The sequence below is a fragment of the Rhinichthys klamathensis genome, unplaced genomic scaffold (assembly GCF_029890125.1).
Source record: "Rhinichthys klamathensis goyatoka isolate OS25496 unplaced genomic scaffold, OSU_Roscu_1.1 h1tg000072l_1, whole genome shotgun sequence".
NCBI lineage: Eukaryota > Metazoa > Chordata > Actinopteri > Cypriniformes > Leuciscidae > Rhinichthys > Rhinichthys klamathensis.
The window spans coordinates 1121289-1146705 of record NW_026606615.1 but is presented as its reverse complement, the minus strand read 5'-3'; the positions used below and the strand labels follow the sequence as shown (position 1 = coordinate 1146705).

Sequence of the window (25417 nt, the reverse complement as noted above, 5' to 3'; positions counted from 1 at the left end):
AAAACAAAAACACTGGATGGATTTTTATCATTTTATGATGTTTGTGTACAGGCACTGCCAACACACATTTCAGTACAATCAACTTGTAAAAGTGCATGTACCATTATATGACCCCTTTAATGTGACGGGGTTTGGCTGTAAACGCGATTCATTTATGGCGTAATTCTGAACCTCTTGGCTTGCCATACTAATCCTAACCAAACGTAGAATACACACGCACCCCACACCACTACTAAATCTACCCTAACCTACCCATGCGTATCCTATGCACATATAAACAGATTTCCGCGTATAAATTGCACGATAAACACACTGCGTGTTATAGAGACGCATTTAGTGTGACCGGGTTGATATGGCAACCAAACTTCACTGGTGAGACAAACGTGCGACGAACGGCAGGGGAAAAGCTGACCAGAAAATGTAACGAAAATGTAACAGAACGTTGTAGAAATATAGTAGAGTACAAAGTATAATAATTGCTGCAAAATGTAACGAAGTAAAAGTAATAAGTATGCACTATTGATTCTACTTAAGTAAAGTAAAGATACGTGAAAAATGTACTTAAGTAAAGTAACAAAGTATTTGTACTTCGTTACATTCCACCACTGCTCAAATGACGCCTTTAACCCTTGCTGTACCCCTGTGTGTCGACTTCAGTGACATAAGCAAGTGAAGACCTATGAGGCAATAGCCAGGAACAGACAGACTTCGAGTCTAATTGGACAACTGATTTATTTTGCATCACACACCGCAGTCATACAGTGTATCAGGTGTACAAGCACTTATGAGCCCGGTGTGTAAAGAATTGCACCTGTAGCATGCTGGGATGCCTGTTGGATGACACAGGCGTGTTGTGATTTGTGAGGGTCTTCCCGCTCCACTGAACATCAAAGCGGAGCGTGAGGAATCAGAGCACATCACACACACACACAGCAGTGCCAGAGACAACAAACAGTGTGTGTGTGTGTGTGTGTGTGTGTCTGAAAGCACAGTGCTGCTGGGGTCATGAACATGAACCAGAGACACAAACATACATGATTCCCACTGACCGGATCTACACACCCACACACACACACGTCAAACCCTTCTGCAATGATGCCAGATCAATAAATACATTTAAAGAACAGCATCCAGACAAAGCAATATCATAATAATCTCACTGAACCTGTCAAGAACATGCCCAGGTCATAGATATAAAAAAAATATATATATATATATATATATATATAAAAAATATATATATATATATACCGTATATATATATATACACACAAATAAAACCTATTTTAGAACCTATATAGAACCAATTTTATTATATATATATATATATATATCATAGCATTAAAAAAATTTGATATACAGTCTGACAGAGCACTAAATCAAATGAAAGAGTGCCGTGTTATCCAGAGCAGGACACCAGTGATATGCCTTCATTAAAGGAAACCAAAAGGGTAACTCTCAAACTGCTGATAGGAAAGAGGGAGGCAGAGGAGAGCAAGAAACGCAAGATAAAGAGGAGGGAGAGATTTGACGGGTGGAGTAGGGAGGAAACAGAAGTTAGATTAAAGAAATCATGTCTGCCATGTTTACGGCTCCACTCATAAACAACCTTCAAAAGGAAGAAGATCCGCTGCTCCCTGAACACTCGGTGATGTTTGGATCCATCAAAGTAACTGACTAATATTTCATAAACCATCATCTTAAATATTCCCTCATACCAAACAACCATGCAGTCGGATAAACCACAACACGCAAACACTATAGTGTAATATTTATTTTAATTGCATTTTTTATTTTACAAAGTTTCCTAAAAAGTGTATTATTAGTCAACTTGGTTTGCATTCCTTGCTAGTCTTGTGATTTAAGAATATGAGACCAATTATATACATTTTAATAGCATTTCTGATTTGTTGTCAGAAATCATGTTTTTCATAAATTATGAATTTTTATGTAAAGCTGCATAATATTAGAATAAACTGAAATTGCAATATTTGGTTTTCCTGACTGTGATATATATTGCATTATGATAAAATGGGAAGTTCCACCAGATGACTTGAATAGCTATTTATTTTATATATATATATATATATATATATATATATATAGAGAGAGAGAGAGAGAGAGAGAGAGAGAGAGAGATTTTATTTGATTGATTTTATGTGATTATTATTAAATATATTAAAGAAAAATACTATTGTACAGTAAAAAAAATAAGTTATACAATTTATTTCATTGTAAAATTACAATACTAATATTTACATCTTAATTTCTTTGTTATCAAACACTATTCCATCAAGCTTTTATTTTGACAGGTTCCCAGTAAATAAATAAATGCGCTGCAGGTTTCGGAGTGAAACGGGTTTTCAGAGTGAATTATGTATACAGTGTAATAAAATACCATTTAATATTTTTAAATAAATCAATTAAAATAAATATATTTGCTGTTTAATATTAAGTAATAAATGTAAAAAGATATTGCCCCTAGTTTCAGTGTATAGTTAGCCATTTCTGCTAACTTGCAGTGGTTAACTTCTCTTTCAAAAGGGTATCTTGACTTCAGCTTCACTGGTGTAAAGGATGCAGTTTGTAGCCTGGCATGCTACGGTTTTAAAGAAGCGTTCTCACACACACACACAGCTGAAGAGCGGGCATGTCAGATGAGGTTTCAGTTACAGTATCTGTGCAGGATGTAAATACTGGAGGAAATGTGGGTCAGGACTGGATAAGATCTACACAAGAATTTCACTCCCATCCTCAAACCAGTAGCCGATGTTAAACCCTGACAGCGCTGTTGAGTTACTGTACATCAGACCGCATTACCACAGAAGAGCTATCAGAACAGTGTTATTTTAGCATCATTCATATCATATTATAGTTTTTTTTATATATACACTACCGTTCAAAAGTTTGGGGTCAGTGAGATTTTTATTTTTTGGAGGAAAGAAATCAATACTTTTATTTATCAAGGACAGTAAAGACATTTATAATGTTACAAAAGATTCTATTTCAAACAAATGCTGTTCTTTTGAACTTCCTGTTCATCAAAGAATCCTAAAAACAAAACAAAAACTGTACAACTGACAGACCAACAACTGTTTCAACATTGATAATAATAATAAATGTTTCTTGAGCATCAAATCCTCATATTATACTGATTTGTGAAGGATCATTTGACACTGAAGACACTGACACTGGTGATGCTGAAAATTCAGCTTTGATCACAGGAATAAATTACACTTTACTATATATTCACACAGAAAACAGCTGATTTACACTGGAATAATATGTAATACTATAACTGATTTTTGTTGTATTTTTAATCAAATAAGCGCAGCCATGGTTAGCAGAAGAGAATTCTTTTAAAAGTATTTAAAATCGTACCGACCCCAAACTTTTGAACGGTAGTGTATAATCCAACACTAATACATAGGCTATAGCATTACAGATACTCGGTAAGGAACGAGTTGATTCCTCCCCAGTGTCTATCAGATGCAGACTTTACCAATTTAAGATGCGATCGATGTGGACAAACGCCTGCTTCACTGGCACACCTTCTGGAAGCGTCCCGACGTTTCTAATTAATGGCTCACAATTTTTCAGTCATTGTCGGACATCTTAAAGTGGCCATTAGACTCAGATCCAGTTCCCAGCGATCTCTGGTGTTAATGTAGTGCTATCAAATAATCAATACAAAATGACTGCATGTGTTACACTCTTGGCACGAAGAGGGGTATTACTCAACTGGAAGCAAAAGGAAAAAGAAAACACCCATCTTTTCTGCTCCGTCTGCATCTGCCGGGTATATAGAGCTTAGTCAGGAGAAAGGCAGATGAAAACGAGGCTGTAAGGGATAGACTTAAAAGGATAATTCGCCCAAAAATGAACATTTGCTGTTAGTTTACTCACCCTCAGGCCATCCAAGATGTCTTTTTTCCTTCAGTAGAAATGTGAAGATTTTTAGCTGAAACCGTGGTCCTTGGTGATTCATATAATGCAAGTCAATGGCTACCGTCACTTTGAAAGTCAAAAAAAGTCAAAACAAAATGAATACCCGCGGCTCCTGGCGATAGATTGAGGTCTTATGAAGTTCACAGTCGTGAACGTGCTCAGGATCATTTGCCGAGGCTGTGGATTACAGGTAGTAATAATAATGTTGTGTTTCTTGTACAGACCGATCGATTCGCTTTTAAGACCTCAATGTCGTCAGGAGTCACAGGTATTCATTTTGTTTTGACTGTAAATGTTTTTTTTGACTTTCAAAGTGAAGAAAACTTTTACAAACTGTTTTAATGGCGTTTTTGTCCACTGAACAGGGTTGTTTTTCTTCGTAAAGACGTTTCGTCAGCTGAACAATCGGTGTATTGTTACAACAGTACGTCCATTGAATGCACTGTATTCCCTCCCCTCACAGCCTCGTTTTTTATTCCTGTCAAAAATTGAATATGGCACTTCCCTGACTAATATCTATTAATGTTATCTGGCAAAAACAAAAGGTTAAAAAAAACGACTAATCTAAATTTGTAATATATTTGCGCACTAGCCCTTTTCTTTAGGTTTTATCGCTGACAGAATGAAGCCGCTCGTCAGCATGTGCAAGTACATTATGAGCGAGTCAATGTTCAGCAGGAACTATAGGTGATGAAACCTGCAGAAAGTCAGAGTGTGTTTTCCCATATGGAGACCCCGGAAGAAACCTAGGAGCTATTCCACTTCTCTCAAGGAAAACCCCTTGTGTCCTGTTCACTTGATCCGTTGGGATTAGACAGGCCAAACCCTCAAAATGAGGAAACTGTTGAGAGTTGCTGTTAGCAGGAGCGTCTCAGGCTCAGTCGCGACAATTCACAGTTCAAATCAGGTTTCAAAGGGAAACCAGTATCTGATTTATGAACAAATTGTTCAGGGTTGACTTTCCCAAACACGTCATAAGCCGAAGTAGATCTTAGTACTATTTATTATTATTTTTCAATTTAACTTATTATAGTTTCTCACACAACTGTGAGCAAGCCATATGGACTACTTTTACAGTGCTTTTTATGTTACTCATCATCCACAATTCGGCTTCTTGGAAGGAATAGCCTGACGCCTTAAAATGCTCCCTACATAAGCAGCTCACTAGGTTTTGAAACAAAGCCATTATGTTCTCCGCTTCCACACGCCAAACATTAAATCCCGACCCAATTTCCTGGATCTTATTCCCAGGGTCAGGCCATCTCTCGAATGCAAAGTCATCTAACTCAAGGCCCCCGTTTACATAAAGCTCTTGAGTCAGTTTCCTGCGAGCGTCTCAGATGACACTGTAATCACTGACCTGTAATCATGTTCCCATCCATGCAGCGGCTTCTTCAGGATACGACCTCGATGTCCATCACAAGTCCTGCTGAATCAACATCCGGACTGTCTGAGGTTTGCTCTGATTACAGCTCTCGCAGTGTGAGCTCAGGTTTTACAAACAAAAATACCACTTAGATGGAGACACGCTACGGATTTAAAGAGAGCTTCATGAGCCCTCTAGCCTGGTAATACCAAACTCTGTAGACAGAGTCTGGCATGTCATAATTGAAAAGGGGGAGGGGGGGGGTGTGTGCTTGTCTGAAGTATAAAACCATTGGTTACCCGTAAGCCAATCACATAACGTTTGGTTATGACGTGTGTTATTCGCCAGCTCAGCTGCATCGAACTTCCACTGTAAACACATGTATGATGCGAAAACGAAACCATCGAGCGAAATACCGGAGTGAACATGGCTGACCGAGTCTTGCTTAACCTGAACCTCCATGAGTGCAACCAAGGGGGACACAATCACAACTATCGCCTTGCTGGCCTTTGGCCTCCCCAGTTTCTCGCTGACGATCGGTAATAGTTGATAAATTAAACTTTTCCCAAAACCTGTCGGGAGTAGGGCCACAACATCACCTTCATTCAAAATGTTTAACAAACACTCTTCTTGTTCGGCCAGTTTGCAAATGCCAGGAATATTCTCCACAACAGAGCGAATTGCATCCCGTGTCTCCATATCCGCGGCCGTTTTCGATTTCCCTAACCTAAAATACAATCTTAAACTCGGTGCTTAGCGTCTACGTCACGGCTCTCAGCCCGCCCTCTGTTCGTTGATTGGCCGGCTGCTTTCAGGCCGGAGGAAAACTGAGAGACATGTCGATGTCTCAGACTGAGTACAGAAGCGAACTGAAATAGAGCGGAAGTACGAAGTCTGATGTAGTCAGGCTATGAGCCCTCAAGGAGTGTTCGGGAAAACCTTCATGACAATTCAAATTATTTTTACAATGCGCTTTGTGACACTGGAGGTGCAGAAATTCAACAGTACAAATACAAGAAGACGTTAAATGTCTATTTGCTCTGTGCCGTTGGACTCTCTAGGAATCTAACACCCAAAATCTGATTACTAAAATCCATTTGTTTAGTTTTTTTTGCCTGGGTTAAGCGTAATTTGCAGAATTTGTAGCATAACACCGTTTTGTAGCCAGACGCAATACGAAAAGAATCCAGTGACAAGCAACTTGTCTATCCATACGTGACACAACTAGAGTCCGAGACACAACAAAATCAATCAAAAATCACAGCCAATCAGAAGAGCGTGTGGGCGGAGTCTCTCTGCTAGCACATGGCACTCGCAACCGCGTCAAACTCGTAAATATTACCTATAAATCTTGTTTTTTATATAAAATCGTTGCATATCACTGACAGAAACTCGGATAAACATGGACAAGATACCTTTTATCACGTGTCGCACTGTGTCTGGTTAGGACACTGTGTTATAGTAAAGGGTTGGCTTTGTAAATGTCTCACTTTAACCTAGAATTTGTTTCTTTAAAGGGATACTCTACTGGTTTTTCATATTAAACTATGTAATTCCCTTAACTAAGACGAGTTGATACATACCTCTCTCGTCTCAGTGCGTGCACTCAATCGCTCTGTCTTGCCGCAAAACTATGTTAGCACTTAGCTTAGCCCTGTTCATTATATACGTGCCAAGAAGAGAAGCGACCAAACACCTCCACGTTTTCCCTATTTAAATACAGTTACTCGAGTAGTGTAACTTGACTTAGGCCGGTGACAGAAAATAAAACGTTGTGTTTTTTTTAAGTGTGTAATATGGATAACTATATTGTATGGCGGAATACCATAGCAAGTGCTTGGGAGCACTTCGACTCGGCGCAGTAATATCATCTCTCCGGAGAGGGAGAGTCGAAGTGCTCCCAAGCACTTGCTATGGTATTCCGCCATACAATATAGTTATCCATATTACACACTTAAAAAAAAACGCAACGTTTTATTTTCTGTCACCGGCCTAAGTCGAGTGTTTTGAGGAGGTTCAAAACGGACGCAGAGACAGCTTTTTTTCTGCTGGACAGGTTAGACATTTCAATGGTTCAATTATGTAACAGTAACACACTTGTTCGCTTAATTCATACAGTTACGGATTACTGAACTACAGGTAGCCCTAATACACATTAAATGTAGTCACGCAATGCTGATGTTGATGTTAACATTAACAATTTGAGAACAAAGGATAATTTGCACGGTTTGATGTGATATGATAAGCGATCGTTAGATTTAATCAGCGTGATTTACTGCAATGCTTTTTTTCCCTTAGTTGGTCCGAACAAAAGGCACAACTCACGTAAAGGTGCTAATTCCGCGAATAACTGCAATTGCAGATTTCTAACAGAGATGGCGACAAAGAGGAAAAACTACGGACTGCAGCTTTAAGAAAAGGACCATTTTCTTAAATCTACAATAAAGTTAAAAATAGATGGAAATTAGATTAAATTACTCAAACGCAGATTTACAAGTGCTAATGTACATTATGAAATTATGATATGTCCGCTCTTGGACGATGGATGATTGGTTATTGTAACATTAAAGCTCTCTAGATATCAGTATCGTTCATTGTAAATCTCATATTGGTTGAACACTTATTAGCCACGTCAGTGTCAAAGAGTCCCTGATGGTATTATCATTTTGTGATAAAGAAACTCTGAATCTTCAGAGCGAATGTGACATGTGATGCTAGAGAGGTTGAGCAGGGAATCGAGTCCATGAGCCCAACACTCACTCACTCACTGTAGACAAGCACCAAGCATTCAACACACACACACACACACACACACACACACACACCGTACCACGTCAAAGCTTCTGTTCAGGGAAACACCTGACACAATACAACCAAACAGCTACAAGCCAAATCCACCAGAATCAGAAGATTGACTCTTCAAATCAACATCAACTAGAGTCTCCTGCTTTCCAGTCAAGAAAATTAAAAGAAATAATAAAATATGATATATTTATTTAGTGAAAATTAACTATATTTTTAGGACCATTGCGATTTTTTATTATTATTGTGACATAATTTTCATGACACTTGAGCACTTTTTTTTTTTTTTTTTTAAATGTAATACATCAATAATATTAATCTTATTATGAAACATTATTTAAATCATATTTTTACATCTTAAATAGTAAAAAATTACTCCTATACAACGAAGAGAATAAATATTCAGCATTAAGCATTATGGTAATAAAAATGTGCTTAATTGTAAAAAAATAAATAAATCTCAGTGGTTGAAAGAAAAAGCCCGTTCTCGCAGGTTTCTCCCCGTCACACAGACTGATTCACATTAGTGCTGATCACTGCTGACTCAGTCCAGACCAGTCAACATCACACGTCTACAGAACTGAACACATGACCAACGCTTTTATCAGCAAAAAAAAAAGTCATGAGAGATTGCGGCGTTAACAACGGCAACATCAATGCAGCAAAAGACACTCATCTTCAATATATTGAAGGATTCGTTACCATTAATCATCGGAATAAACATCAGATCTACTGCATTTTAAATCCTATTGAAGGTGATTTCAGGAAAAAAAATACATGAAGCTGAAAATACACTGACTAGTGGTTTTTACAGAAGCATATCATAACCTCAAAGCTCATGTACTGTACATTTTGTTTTTAAAGTTGGAGTTGTAATTAAAGCAAATATTATTGGAGTACATTTTACGAGAAAATGCTATTTCAGCCGCCGCCTTCGATTTAAAAAGTCACCATGTAATCAAAAGTGATAATTCTAGTTTTTTATGAAATATTGCAGTATTTATTATAAATGATTTATCCATGCACGTCATCATTATTTATTTTTTAAATACATGTTCCCTCATAATCATTAATCAAAATAACTTCCCTTCCCACATTCAGCGACACCTCTTCTCGGCTCTGATGACATGTTGACCGGCGTGAAGGCGGGGCAACCTGGCTGTCACTCACATGAGATCCACCAATAGCAAACCACAACCATCCAATCAATCCCCACAGACAAGAAAAATACGTCTGATACGTCACAATAGGGAAGAAAAGACTAACTTCAATTTCACGCCGACATTACTTTAATCTGTCTCTGTCTCTTTGTTACTATTTGTGAAATTTACTAGCTATTTCTGAGATAAAACTGTTTCAAAATTGTATTCAGTGTGGTAGCTCATGCACATATTTTGAAAGGTTGTATATATCAGTCAAATCTGTGAGTGGAGTGTGTAGCGCTCTACCGAGAGACGCTTGCAGACAGAGGCTGCTGGGATAGCTCTGTGTGAACTCAAGTAGCACAGATCATGCCGTCTGGGACCGAGAGAGATGGGAATAGCAGAATAGAAGGCATTGTTGTTCAGTCAGGAGATAAAACAAGAGATGACAGAGCAGCAGAGGAGGAGGAGAAGAGAGATCTCACCCTGACACAGGCTGATACACACACACACACAAATCTGTGTATTATGTAAACTTTCCATGAGTTTACAACAATGACTTGAAAATGTATATGCAATTTTTGTGCAGTAAAATGGGTTTCCAGAGGCGTTTCATGTCGACTTGAAAAGGTAATTTTGATGAGGATCAAGCCGAGCGGATCAGTGGAGAGGTGTTGTGTGTGTGTGTGTGTGTGTGTGTGTCGTGAGACCCCATAAATAACATCAAGCTTTAAAGAGATTTGAAGAGCTCGGCACTGCTGTATTTAGCCTCAGGTTACACACACACACACACACACACACACACACACACGCGTCTACAGGTTGCAAAGGGACACAATCAACAGGCTCTCTGAGGCCCCGTCCACACTACTGCGTTTTCGTTTAAAAACGGAGACCTTTTGCTACGTTTGCACCTCCCGTCCACACTAAAACGGCAAAAACGGAGACCCAAAACGGAGAAGTTTAGAAACGCTGCCGATCCGTTTTTCGTTTTGAATCTCCGGAGGGCGTTTTAGTGTAGACGGGTCAAAACGGAGGACTTTAGAAACGATGACGTAGTAGAGGCTCACGCTCGGCTCTATGATTGGGTGTCATCAGTCATGGCGTATATCTTTGCTAGCAGCTGTTGTACAAGTAAATTCTGCATTTTACAACGCTATAACTGCCTACATGCGCCGGAGTCAAGCTATTATTCGAGCGATCTGTGATAATTCCCGTGTGCAGCGGTGGCGTTGACCGTACATGGAGCGTCGGTTTGGGGTTAACCCAGAGCAATTTTATCAATGAAGTTGTGTTTACACCGGCACGCGCATGCCCAGTGTTGGTGAATGGTCACGTGATCCGCGTTTTCAGTCGTTTTAATGTGGACGGAGATCAATTCTAATACGCAGCTAAAACGCTGGTGTGGACGGAGATCGTATTCGTTTTAATTCTCCGTTTCTAAACTAAAACGCAGTAGTGTGGATGGGGCCTGAGGATTGTGAAAGACCTGCTGTGTCTTCATTTCATGAACTACAGTTTGGTGAATACACTCACAGCTCACAGACATGCTGACGAATCATTGCTCACACAGAGGGCTGGACCATCTGTGAAAAGGTGATTATTTTTCATCAGAGAAACAATCATTTTAACCCAAAAAATATTCAAAATATAGAAAGCAGCAAAAATCCAGTTAAAATAATTTTTTTTTACAAAATTCTACGATGTTTTTCAAAACACTTTCTTTAATATGCACCAATATATCGATGTGAAATAAATAATACTAAAACACTAATATTTCCAAAATTCTATATATTCTATATAAGTATGCAATAAAGTTCAAAAGTTTGGGGTCAAAAATACAGAACAAACAGTAATAGTGTGAAATATTATTACAATTTAAAATATCTGTTTTCCATTGTAATGTATTTTGAAATGTAATTTATCAAAACTGAATTTTCAGCATCATTACTCCAGTCTTCAGTCACATGATCCTTCAGAAATCATTCTAATGTTATGATTTGCTGCTCAAGATACATTTATGATTATTATCAATGTTGAAAACAGTTGTGCTGCTTCATATTTTTATGGAAACCATGATGCATTTATTCAGGATATTCAGGATTCTTTGATGAATAGAAAGTTCAAAAGAACAGAATTTATTTAAAATAGAAATCTTTTGTACATTATACGTTTTTTTTCCACTTTTTATCAATTTAATGCACCCTTGCTGAAAATGTATTTCTTTAAAAAAGTCTCACCGACCCCGAATGGTAGTACACATATATTTTACTTTATCATCTGTAAAAATACCACATATACTATTAAAATAAATCTTTGAGTTATGCAAATGAATCACTGAATCAGAGTTTTGAATTGATTCAATGAAGCAGACAATTTGAACTGATTCAAGGAAATGAATCTGATTTTTTTATTTATAGTTTTGCTACTTTTATACTCACGAGTCCCAAAGACAAAGAAATGATCATGAAACATGTCTCAAGACACTTTAAGAAACTTAGTGACCCAATAACATAAATCCCAAGTATATTATGAATGCTTGCAGTCACACACTCTTCTCATAACAAGTTTACATATCCATCAATTTCAGTATCAAAAAGCTTCCTTACAAAATCACTTTCTTAATCTCTTACTGACCCTGATCTGCTTCCAATCTCCAGCGACACACACACACACACCAGCATGAGTGTGTGTGTGTGAGTGCTGAGATACTGACGATGTCTGAGGAGGTTAAATCTGGTTTGTAAAGAGAGCTTTGATGGACACAATCTCAGACACATTTCACTGTTGCACATCCCAGCAGGAGCTCCAAACCCTCAGCGCTGGAAACATGGGAATTACAGACCCAACGTTTGCATTCAGAGTCCACATAATCTCAGGAAGGGAGTTCAGGTATTTGATAGCTGCAGAATTACACATTAACAGCAAACCAAATGCTATAAATATTCCGATATTTATCAGTAAAAGGATTCCAGTTTTAAACTTAGACCAATAATTTCATAAACCATTCTGAATCTTTGCTGCATGCAAACAAAAGCAAGACCGATATAGTCTGATTCATTTTAAAAAAAAGATATATATATATATATATATATATTAAATTGGTGCTTTTCAATGAATGACTCAAATTCAGTTAATGCAGAAAAACAAGGTTCCTTGTATAGTAAATTTATTTAAAATATTAAAAATCTATTTATTTTACCTGTTCAAAAACTGCCCGTTATGCCGCTTGACATTGCAAAATTGTATTTGTTATCATATTATTTTAATGTATTATCATAATCATTATGTATTATGTAGCGTAAATAGTTTTACCGTTTACTGCACTTTGTCATTCTTTTACTTCACTATAGGGATCTCCCAGTCACGTGACCCCTAGCCGCGTGTCAGCTCATAGATCCATTGCCGTGGGTAATATATATTATTAGTATATTATACTAATAATATAATTATTAGTATATTATTATACTAATAAAAAATTATTAGTATTATTAGCCTAAATATTGCAATACATTGCGCTACAGTATTGATATAATTGCATGCGCAAAATCATGGTGCAAAATATCTCGATATTGAACAGAATCGATTTTTTCCCCTACCACGTCATGTCATCGCACTTATTATTAGCATCTCAAAAATAAATATACAAGAGGAAGATAAAGGAATTAGGAATCATATATCCATATGAAGCACCACAAGTTCTTTTTACAGGCATTAAATGTGAAAAACTTCCTGACATTGAGTTCGGTGACATTACAGCTACCTTATTCACTTCCCATCACGCTACACCGGAGCTTCATTAAAAGAAAATGATTTTTCAATCATCACCGCAAAGGTTGGCCAATGTATTTTTTATCACCAAATTATAGTAGGCCTACCTGTAATAATTTTTAAACTGAGTTTACAGGGAAAAACACTAAACAAAATCACCAACAAGATTAAGTGTATCTTTAATGAATTTGTATCTAGTTTAATCCAAGAAAAACGAAATAATAGCCTATGCTTATATACTTTTTTATACTTATCACTGACTGTCACTGTATGATAAACTGTCATTGAGACTGTTGTCTCAACCTGTGTTTCTAACGATTTATAAGTCGAATAAAATACAAGATCAGCTTTTGGTATTTGAAAACGAAAGAATGTAATGTGATAATACGCCTAACGAATTAACTGATCTAGGAATGCATGTATGCGTTTTGCCTGTTTATCGCCACCAACCACTTTTCTCCGTTTTGTTTCTTTTGGGATACGGTATAAAGATATTCATTTTGTATTATCACGTATCTGATCGCATCCAAATGCACAGCATCGCTCGGGCATGATAGGAATATTTCGCGACAAGCTGTATTATCACCGGCGGTTTAGCATTTTCTATTCCGTCAAGATGGCGTGACGTCACGCGGGACGTCCCTATAGCAGCAAATGAATCAGAAGTCTCACACATAGAGAGAAAAAAACTGGCCACATTGCAAACAACGGTGGATACGTGATGTTAGCTGTACTGGGACTTCTGCTAAACTTAGTCTGACTTCAAACAAAACGGCTTCATGTTTCATGAGGCAGAAGTTCAGCTGATACAGCCGACCACAAGAGAGATTCTGCCAATCAAATCTACAGTCTTGAGACTGTCTGTTTTAAGACTGACATCTCTGTAGGAAGATGGTTAACAGCAGGAAATTATAGCGTTTCATTCACCCAACACTGCGCTTGCACAAGATTACTGAAACCAACTGCCACTAGCCTGTTGAGACTGAGAGCCCTTTCCACATCTACATGACTGTACGTGACTAAACGCTCAGACAGGAAATTATTACAGCCTTCAGGAATAATTCAATCTGGCCTTTGAAACATAATGGCTTATTTGAAGAATAGTTCACTTAAAAATGACAATTCTGTCATCATTTATCACCCTCAAGTTGTTTCAAACCTGTTTGTTTCTTCTGCTGAACACAAAAGAAGATATTTTGAAGAATGTCTATAGTAACCAGGCAGTTGATGGACCCCACACTGTAAAAAATGATTGTGATTTTAACGGTAAAAGACTGTAAAAATGCTACAGTGCAAAACTGTTAATTGGTTAACAGAAAGTTTCCTTACTATATACGGTAAATAACTGTGATAGCGGTATACATTTAATGTAAATTTACTGTAAAATACCGTTAAATTGACAGTTTTTGAAAGTGAAAAGAACAACTCATTGCATAATTTACAGTGAAAACCCGTAAATTGACATTCCCACAATTCCCTGCATGACACTTCACATTTGATTTATTTTTGTTGAAAGTTTTCTTAGTCCTTTTCTAATCAGTTATGTACATTAGGGTTTTATGTTACATTTAATGTTGTTAAATTAATGTTTATTGCATTTTTAAAATTTCATGTGTGTTACCATGACGGTGTTTAATGTTTGTGCGAATAACACTGCGCAGCTTCAATATAATAGTATTAACTTTCTTGTGGAAGAGCTGCTTGTGATGAGCTTTGATTTATCATGTGACTCTCATCACTGCTGTGATGATTGTTGGTTGTCAGTGTATTACAATGGTCTAAAACAGATATTAATACTTCAATAGGTTGGTAAATTATCATTATATCAGATAATGAATTACGGTTTATTACTGTAAATTTTAAGTTAACTCTGTAAAACCAAAATTGTTGATACCGTATTTTTGACGGTAAAGTTCTGGTAACCACAGCTGCCAGTTTTTTTCCCGTAAAAACAACAGGATTTTTTTGTACAGTGCATTGACTTCCATAGTAGGAAAAAAAAATACTATGGAAGTCAACGGGGTCCATCAACTGTAATATAGTTCATTAGCTTAATTGTAGGCTTTTTACGGTTGCCAAGCAATGCAGCTGTGTTTATCTGTATTTTACACTGGCTTAAATATGACTCATCCAATCAGAGCTCAGAGTCAGAACCATCATTTTAACTAAATATATTCTAGAAATTGTAATTAGAGAGCTGCAGGCGCCAAACGTGGCCACATAATCTCACGATTCAGCACTGAAATCTACAGTTCATCACGGATATCGAAGTGCATCGTGTGTTTAGTGTAAAAGTGTCTGTGGGTTTCAGGCGTCATGCCCTGTGAGTCTGCTGCAGTGAGACACACATCCTGTTAAGACAAGCTCGAAAGCAACAGCAACTGCCTGCCGCTCTTACAGTGGAGACTCTCACAGCTGATGTGAGCAGAAGTGGAATTAAGGGTGAGTTCACACTTGCCATGTTTGGTTTGATAAAAACGATCTCTGGTGCGATACGGTTCATTTGAATAAGTGTGAACGCTGCCATCCGAACCCTGATCACCAAACAAGAGGACCGAGACTGCTGAAAAGATGAGCCTCGGAACCAACTCTGGTGCTGTTAAAATGAAATATGAACCGCAACATGGACCAAAGACATGTAAACAAACCAAAAACAGGACATGATGTCACAAGATGCGACCCTAGAAAGGACAGAATGATGAAGCACACCTGTTTCTCATCATAATCACGATGTTGCCCATCACAGTTCAGGAGTCAAGTCAAGTCACCTTCATTTATATAGCGCTTTTTACAATAAAGATTGTTTCAAAGCAGCTTTAATTTCCTTTGATAATAGGAAATGAATGGAACAGAGACTGTTTGGCTGTACAGCATCTCTAGAAGAAAGTCATTGTACAGTTTAAGGTTTTGATTGATTCATTTACGTTGTAAAAATCATTAGTTATTAACTTCCTTTGTGTGTGTGATGGAGGTATTCCTGCCGGGTTTTTTTGACTCCTTTACACATTTTATAATCTCGTCACGAGTTCTCAGCTGGTAAAAATACCATCATACGCACATGCAACGAGCGCATTTATCCCAGAACACAGCATTGTTTTGGATGTGCGGTAAGTGCCGTCGCGAAATATACGTCATAAAAGCCGACCAATCAGGTTGTGAACATATTCTTATGCCTAAAATAAAAAAGATAAATGGTATCATGATGCCTATGATAAAAAATCTGAACACTTAGCAGACCAGGATTAAAGTTTTTTTTTTTTTTTTTTTTTTTTTTTTTTTAACTGAACCGCAATTGTCAACACACCCTAAATAAATGTATTGAAAAATGTTAGAAAAATGTGCCAGTCTCCTGCAGGATGGTTGGATGAAGAAGACACGAAACATTAGTAACAAACCCTAACCCAGTCCACCATAATGTAAACATAGTTAGAAGGAGAATCGGTTGAAATTATCAAATTTATGAGATAAGGGCACAAGAACAATTGAAAATGGCAACAATAGTGGAATATTTGGGATTTTTTTTCTAAGCCCGGACATAAAGGCACGTTAATTAAAGAATAATTTGAGAAACAAATATATATATATATATATATATAAACATTTCAGACTTGTAAATATATAACAAATAATATACATAACATTTCTTCAATGCTGCAGATGGATGACGTATTTCGTTCATGAAGACATGGTGGAACATGATAACTACTGATATGCCGATAATATAAACCATTAATAATGGTCAATACCGATATGGTCACCAATATATCATGCATCCCTAAGAACCCAAACATCACAGTGTGCTGACATCAGTCTGACAGAGAAGTGTGTTTGCAGAGGGGTTCCCATGTGAAAGCAAACAAAAAGGTCACCAGGCAGTTAAGCTTGTTTTTGTGCAGCAGATGGACTGAGCTCTGCTGGAATGACTGCTGTGTGTGGGACTTACACACACCGCATCTGAGATCAGAGACTGGTTGAATGCGAGCAGCGGAGACCAGCAGTGTCCATGTGCACAGACATTTAAAGAACACACTGTAAAAAGTGCTACACCCACAAAGTAGGTTTTATATATTTTAAATATTTGTAATCTAGTTTATTTTATTGGTTTTATACAAAAAAAGTATCAAAATACTTCCTCTTTACTTAAAATATATCAGTTTTTATATAACAATATATTTTAAATAAAACCCATGCAATTTATTTGGGTAGTTATTTGTATGTGGTTGTTGTGTACAATAAATGTTATAAAAGTGAGTTGACAATGCACAATTTATTTGAGCAGCTGTCGATGTGACAGGTGTGTTCATCAAACGTAAATATTTTAAATTTTATAAGTTGACATTATCCCTTTTTCACTGGCGGGGACTCCAGACAGATGCAATATCTTCCTCTGCACTTCAACTGTTTGGTCGCTGCAGCGGATCTGAATTTCAGGGTCTGATTAACACGGTAAGTTGAGCAAATTTAGCCGAATGACTGGTGATGTAAACTAAAGTCACGCAAAATCGCTTACTCCACTAGGGAGCTGAGGTTAGGTTTGCAAATTGTATAGCTAGCTATCCTGCACACATGGTAAGCTAAGATGGCTGCACAGTGTGGTCGATCGGCAGACAACAGCAGCGTTTAAAAACACATACAAGTTACGTATGTAATAATTATTTGCACAAATGCCCTCAGTTATATTGTTAGATTGCACAGATTAAATTTCGGGATCAAATGCGATCGAAACGGTCGCAATTTCGAGCCTTCAGGCAATAGTTGTGCGGGCAAATAAGGGAAAGTAAGATGTGATGTTTTATGGACAACACTTTGTTTTGTGTGTTTGTCTGACAGGACTCAGAGATTATGTTATTATACTTTTGCATTACTAAAGCAGATGCACAGATTAGACTGTAGAGATGTATGTTTAGTAGTCTGTCTGATTTTAGAGATTTGATCCACGTTATTTTAATGCTGCATAGTCAATTAATGACATATTTTTGGTCTAGATTTTTAAACTATTTCTAATCTATTACTTAAAGAAGTTACATTTACAACTGATTTTTTAACCTTATTTCTAACATCTAACATTTTCCCGGTCTTTAGATACCCAAGCACTTTTGTTACCTGGGGTCTTCGAGCTTCACATCCAGGTAAGACAAACTTCAGAATAGATTCAATTACAATTTGATCAGATTATACGTGTTCTGTAAGTCCAATAGACGTTCAGGGAACCTCCATACAAGGTTAAAAACTAGTTCAGATGTGGACATATTTTATGTAATTTAATGTCTCATTTAGACAATTTAAACTGTTTCTGGACCAAATAAACACTTTCAGGATGCATTAAATTGAAACTCATGTTTATTTCAACGTAATTTCTAATTGCAAAGCAACTCACAAACAGAGTAATGATTTCATGATTTTTGGACAAACACACACTGACAACTTTAGACAGTTTAGCATCTGTAATTTATACATATTTGGATCGTGAGAGAAATCAGATTCGAACCAGGGACCTTAAGCTGCCTGCCCTAAGTAGACAGTAATGATTTCATGATTTTTGGACAAACACAGTCTACTTAGGGCAGGCAGCTTAAGGTCCCTGGTTCGAATCTGATTTCTCTCACGATCCAAATATGTATAAATTACAGATGCTAAACTGTCTAAAGGTGTCAGTGCGTGTTTGTCCAAAAATCATGAAAAGAAACTTCACTGTCTGTTAATTGCTTTGCAATTACACATGGAAATTACATTGAAATAAATGTGAGTTTTAATTTAATATATCCTGAGAGTGTTTATTTGGTCTAGAATAAGTATAAATTGTCCAAATGAGACCTTAAATGATGTTGAAAATTGTCCACATCTGAACTAGTTTTCAACCTTGAAAGGAGCTTCCGTGAACGTTCATTACAGAACACCTAAAAAAAGTCGTAAAAACTTTCATTCTGGCTCCTCAGTGGACGTCTTTTCAATGCACGTCTTTGTGACAAAGACGTTGAAAAGATGTCTTTTGGACATAATTTTGCTTAGTGGGTTTATTAATATTGTGATGATATGGGGTGATTACGTTTGCTCTTGAAAGATATTTAAACTGTAGCTTAATTAACAGTAATGTGATGACCAATCAGGTACAGGAAAGGACTATTGCTATTGGTTTATTGTAATGCATCCTTTGAACCAGAAAAATACAACACTCATGCTAGAGTAGATCATGATATTTAAGTACCCACACTCTATGGCATTGTCATGGTAGACTTCACTCTGGTCACATGTTCTAGTCACAGTATCCATCTTGTATCCACCACCTTTAGCAACAAAAGTACAATTTGGACTTTGTGTCTTATCTCTTCTACCTGTCTGCTAATATTCATCTCATTTCCTATTTGTCTGACCAAACTCTTGTTTCTTTTTTGTCTCCACCAATAGAGTCGGGCTGAAACAGAGGTGCACGCTGAGCTTGGCAGTTGCCCACTGAAAATTTACATGTGCCATCACCCCGACACGATTGGGATTATCATATAAGGACAGCCCGTGGTCAGAGGTGTGCCAAACCTGTCGAAAGCATGCTGCCTCCTGTTTGAACTTACCTATGCTCTCGACCTCAAGTATCCCTCAAAACTGGTGTATACTTGAGATATATCAGAGGCTTTTTGTAGGATTGGACCCTGTGCGTCCTAAACCATCATCATGTCATTTTTGACATTGCAGTTCCAGTGTGATACAATGTGATGTTATGGCTCACATTTACCTTGATCCAAACATTTCAGATTGGGCAGTTTGGATATTTCACTGTACTGTTCAGAACAGGTTGAAAATACACTTCTACAGTGTTTGTTTTATATTAGAGTGTACATGTGCGGCCACATTTATTTGCTGTTTTGTAGTCACTGTTAAAAGTGACACTGGTTGACATTGAATAAATTATATATTGTTTTCAATCTATCTTCTCATCTTTTTCTTCTTCAATTGAATTTGTAATTGTTATTGACAATTAAAAAAAAAATATTAAAATGTTTATTCACATATGATTAAGTTAATTTTACTAAGAAAACAAAGTTCATAAAACCTAATTAAAATGAGTACAGGTTACTTGTAGCAACTCATAAATAAGTTACCTGTACCAATAAAAGTAGGTTTATCTAACTGAGTAATACTAGTACTATTAGTTAACTCAACTTGATTTTGTTGCGTTTGTATAAAGTAATGTTAAAGTGTTCAATATACTTAAAAAAGGCTGCAAGTTGAATCAACATAAAACATCCAATGCAGCCACTTGCCTCACTTTTTATAAGTTAGATCTAGGTATTACTTTTTACAGTGCACTTCACCCGGAAAATGACCATCTCTTAGTCTTAATTTACCCATCCTGACATTGTTTTAAAGGGATAGCTCACTTTGAAATTAACTGTTGGTATGTTTTAGCTTACCTCAAGGGCATCCAAGATGTAGGTGTCTTTGTTTCCCCAGTAGTTTCAATTTTGATATTTTTAGGTCAAACCGTTCTTGTCTGTCAGTCACATAATGCAGGTCTATGGTCCATACCTGTCAACACTCCCGTTTTTCCCGGGTTTCTCCCGTTTTTTAGCCCTATCTCCCGGACCCCTCCCGGTTTGTTATTTCTCCCGGGAATCTCCCGTAATTTGCATGGCCCAAACTCCTTTATGATTAATCGGACCAATATGTTTGTCTAATGTTGACCAGTTGCCAGATTGTATTAAATGCATTATATTCACACAATCCACAGACCATTTACAATTTCAACCCGTTTGTCACCTCATCCTGGGAACCTATAACCCAGTTGCGCAGTCGCGGAAAGTTTAACCCGAAAGCGAGCCGATAGACATGATGGCAGTTGAAGGTGGTGTCCCCGCAATGAAACTGAAGTAGCACAGTTTGTAACGCGTTGCTTCAGGAAGATTAGGGATAGCTCACAACTGAAGTTATTGCATGAAGAGGCCAGACAGACACACGGAGGCGATTGGCATCTCACACTCGCACTTTATTCCCAAATCGAACTCGTGTAGCCTAACTGTCTGTCACACGTTCTACCGTCCACATCGTTACTTAATAAACAAAATAAGATCAAAATTAGCATAAAACAAAAATTACCCGCATACATGGGGTGTTCGCATAGACAATAAAAGGGGTGTTCGAGGCCCAGGCACATACAATACAATACAACAATACAATACTGCCGACAGTTCAACAGGGAGCGCACAGCTCTTAAAGGGGCCACACCTTATTTCCAGTCGTTACCAACCCCCCCCCCCCCCCCCCCCCCCCCCCCCAGACCCCCCCCCCCCCCAAGAGCATGCACAGAGAAGTCCAAATTAAACATGATTTAATGACTCGTAAATGTAAGTACACATTGATGGCCTAAGACACGAAACGAGCGGTTTGTGTGAGAAAACAAACAGTATTTATATTATTGTTACCTCTTGTAACCACAGCCACGTCCAACTGATCTAAGGGCGCGGGCGCTTCGGTCTTTTCCGGAAAGCCCCGGAAGTGATCTCTCACGCGTGTACGTCACTCATACAATTGTTTTCTTTTTTTTTCTTTTTTTATTGTTTTCTTTTACGACGGTTTAAACATCCCGGATAAGCGCAAATTAGTTCCATTTTAATCAGTCGTCTTACCTACAATCTCTGTTCTGTGTAAACAATGAGTGACGTACACGCGCGAGAGATCACTTCCGGCGCTTTCCGGAAAAGACCGAACCGCCGGCGACCTCAGATCACTTGGACGTGGCTGTGTTTACAAGAGGTAAAAACGATATAAATACGGTTCGTTTTCTCACACAAACCGCTCGTTTCGTGTCTTAGGCCATCAATGTGTACTTACATTTACGAGTCATTAAATCATGTTTAATTTGGACTTCTCTGTGCATGCTCTTTGAGGTGGTGACCATAGATCTGCATTATATGACTGACAGACAAGAACGGTTTGACCTAAAAATATCAAAATTGAAACTACTGAGGAAACAAAGACACCTACATCTTGGATGCCCTTGAGGTAAGCTAAAACATATAACAAATTAATTTCAAAGTGAACTATCCCTTTAAACCACATGACTTTCTCTCTTCATTGGAACCCAAAATTGCATTTTTGAAGAATATCTTGAAATGTTTTTGAATGTTGACTGAATGGGGACTAGGGCTGTCAAGCTCCAAAAAAAAAAAGCATCATAAAAGTACATACATAACTTAAACTTATGGCACCATATATGACACCTTACTATACGATAACTGTGTGGGAGGAACAGAACCAAATTTGAGTCTTTATTCACTTTTAAAAAAAAGTTGGATTTTGATGCCACTCACATTAGCAAACAGAAGCATTTTATGTGCTCTTCAGTGAATAATGTATATATAATATATTATATATAATAAATGTAAGTTCTTCACACACAAAATTATTATGTGGTTTAAGATGGCGTGCAAGTAATATGGACCACTTTTAAGATGCTTTTATAATACACTAAAACATGTTGGAGCTTCACAGTCCACTCCCCATTCACTTAAAGCGTTAGTTCACTCAAAAATAAAAATTCTGTCATTATTACTCGCCCTCATGTCGTTTTTAAACCCGTAAGACTTTCGTTCATCTTCGGAACACGAATGAAGATGTTTTTGAGGAAATCTGAGAGCTTTCTGTCCCTCCATTGACAGCTACACAACTACCACTTTGATGCTTCAAAAGTTCATAAAGAGATCGTAAAACTAATTCATATGAATTGAGAGATTTAGTCCAAATTTTCTGAAGAGACTTTCTCGCTTTATTTGATGAACAGATTTAATTTAGGCTTTTATTCACATATAAACATTCATCACCTCACACATCAGTTGTGGAAGTTCAAGCATGTTCAATTGACGTCCGAGAACCAATGAGGTTCATTCTCGTGTTACGCATCACGTTTGAGCTTCAGGAAGAACCAATGAGGTTTGTTCTTGTGTGTTATGCAGGTTCAGTTGAGCTCCTGTTCTCTGATCAATGTTTAAATGTGAATAAAAGCCTAAATTAAATCTGTTCATCATATAAAGTGATCAAGTCTCTTCAGAAAATTAACTAAAGCACTCGATTCATTTGGATTAGTTTTACGATCTCTTTATGAACTATTTGAAGCATCACAGTGGTAGTTGTGTAGCTGTCAATGGAGGGACAGAAAGCTCTCAGATTTCCTAAAAAACATCTTCATTTGTGTTCCGAAGATGAACGAAAGTCTTACGGGTTCGGAACGAAATGAGGGTGAGTAATTACTGACAATTTTTGGTGAACTATCCTTTTAAGTATCGAAAACCGCAGCCAACATTCTATAAAAGCAATGCACCTTTTATGTTCCACTGAAAAAAATGAGTCATGGAGGTTTGGAACAATTTTTTTTGAGGGTGTGTTTTATTGGAGCCGAGACAACATGGCAAAGAAATTGTCAAACATGGTGACAGAAAAAGAGAGAACACCAGAGGCTATCTTTCTTTGCAGTCTTACTTTCCCCCCCAAATAAAGCAAATCCATGTAGCCAAAACCTAAAAAGCATTGCCTAGCAACAATGGGTCGCAAAAGCATTCACATTCTACAGCCATGCTCTCTGTTAGCAACACAAAACACCAGATTCTGTTCTTTTAGATCTGATTCCTACCGATAGTGCTGTTCGTTTTTCATACACTTTAAAGAACCGGTTTATACGAATCAATAATTCAGGAATCTGACGACAGTGATCTCGCTGAATGTTTACAAATCACCCAAAAGAACCGACTCATAAGAGTCATTCGTTCGAGAATCGGGTTACACGATCGCGCTATTTGCTTTTGATTCACTATAAAGAATCGGCTCAAAAGAATTATTCGCCTGGGAACCGAGACTGATCGCGCTGTAGCTTCAGTGAAAAACAGTGCAGGACAAATGTAACGCCAGGAAAATAATTCGGATTTGGCATTTAAAAACGAAATCGGTTCTGAATAAAAAAGGGTTTGAAGCCTTTCTGGAGAAAAATATACATCAATATCTACAATACACACTACAGTAATTAAATTGCGTGCTATTTTCCTGAACCTTGGTTTTAAATTGCACTAAAATGGATTTGACTATGGCGGACTTTGAAAACTTAAACCGTTCAGTTATTTGTTATGAAAAGCCATGTGCAAATGCGAGTAAATTCCTGCTTTAGCATACAAGTTGCAAATAACTTTGACTCTGAACTTCAAAACAGATCCGCAGATATATACAATATAGATAACGGTCGTTTCCAGGCAAATTCATGCAGATTGACAGCTGTAAAACTCACTTTTATGTTTTCCAGAGGTCCAGGACTCTTTCGCCAGACTGGGACTGCGAATGATCGCGCGTCCGGCTGATTTTAGCGCGTCCATGATGATGATGAATACCAGTTTATGTGACAATTAATAATCCTGAGAGCGCGATCCTCCGACTGTCCTCTGCCTGGTCGAGCCCGATCCTCTGCCCGCAGGAAAACTTTTCTGACAGCCTGTGATTTTCTTCCTTTTCCGCGGATGATCCCGGGTGGATGTGCGAACATGGCATGCTCGCCACGGTGGGCGGGGTTTAGTATGTAAATTAAGCGGATAATGTTCTGTCATGACGCTGCCGTGAGTGGGCGGAAGGCGGGGCTCGAGTATGCAAATTAGGACTCGCGCGGTGTGTGTGTGTGCTGTGTGTACATACATAGAGTGCCGTTTGACGTGCATGATTGAAACGATGGTTTCTATTAAAGGGATAATACCACAAATTATCCATGTTCTTCTAAATATTTTCTTTTGTGTTCAGCAGAAGAAGGAAATTCATACAGGTTTGGAACAACTTGAGGGTGAGAAAATGATGACAGAATTTAAATTGTTGGGTGAACTATCCCTATAAAAATGATAAACTTTTCAGTTACTTCGAGGTAAAAAAAAAAAAAAAAAAAACTTGGAGGTTGTGATTACAAGGACACACATTGGCCACAAAGTATTTGGATAGAATAGTGAAGAATACAAATACTTAGGAAGCATATTGCAGAGTTATAAGGCAAAATGTTTTTACTTATATTGCTTTGTATTAGCTATTATTAATGTAAAAACTCTATTATTAATAGCTATTATTTGCATAACAAATAAGTAGAAGAATTTAAGTAAAACATTAGTTGCCAATTCTATTAGATTCAGTCTTTTAAAGTATGTTACACAAATGTTTACCATAATAAAATGTTTTAATTGCATTGTTCTTTTAAAAAAAGTACTTTAATGTCATCACATTAGTCACTTAATTTCACAGAAATAATTAAATAAATAAAAAACATTCTTTCCATTTTCACCTCCATGAGGCATGACGTTCATTTCATGTAATGTCAAAAAAGTAGCTGCCTTAAAATTTTAAGTACAACCAACTTGGATTTTTAAGTCATTTAAACTTA

General features: G+C 37.4%; 1 protein-coding gene across 2 annotated transcripts in view; it reads right to left on the bottom strand.

The window, feature by feature from the left end:
• The window catches only part of ldlrap1b (low density lipoprotein receptor adaptor protein 1b), a 50029-nt gene extending 25466 nt beyond the window's left edge, over positions 1-24563 (bottom strand). For both annotated transcript variants that reach the window (XM_056250625.1, XM_056250624.1), the window contains exon 1: positions 24293-24563. In XM_056250625.1, coding sequence (XP_056106600.1) covers positions 24293-24377 — 85 coding nt within the window. In that variant the 5' untranslated portion in view covers positions 24378-24563. The remainder of the gene's footprint in view (positions 1-24292) is intronic.
• Between the last annotated feature and the right edge of the window lie 854 nt (positions 24564-25417).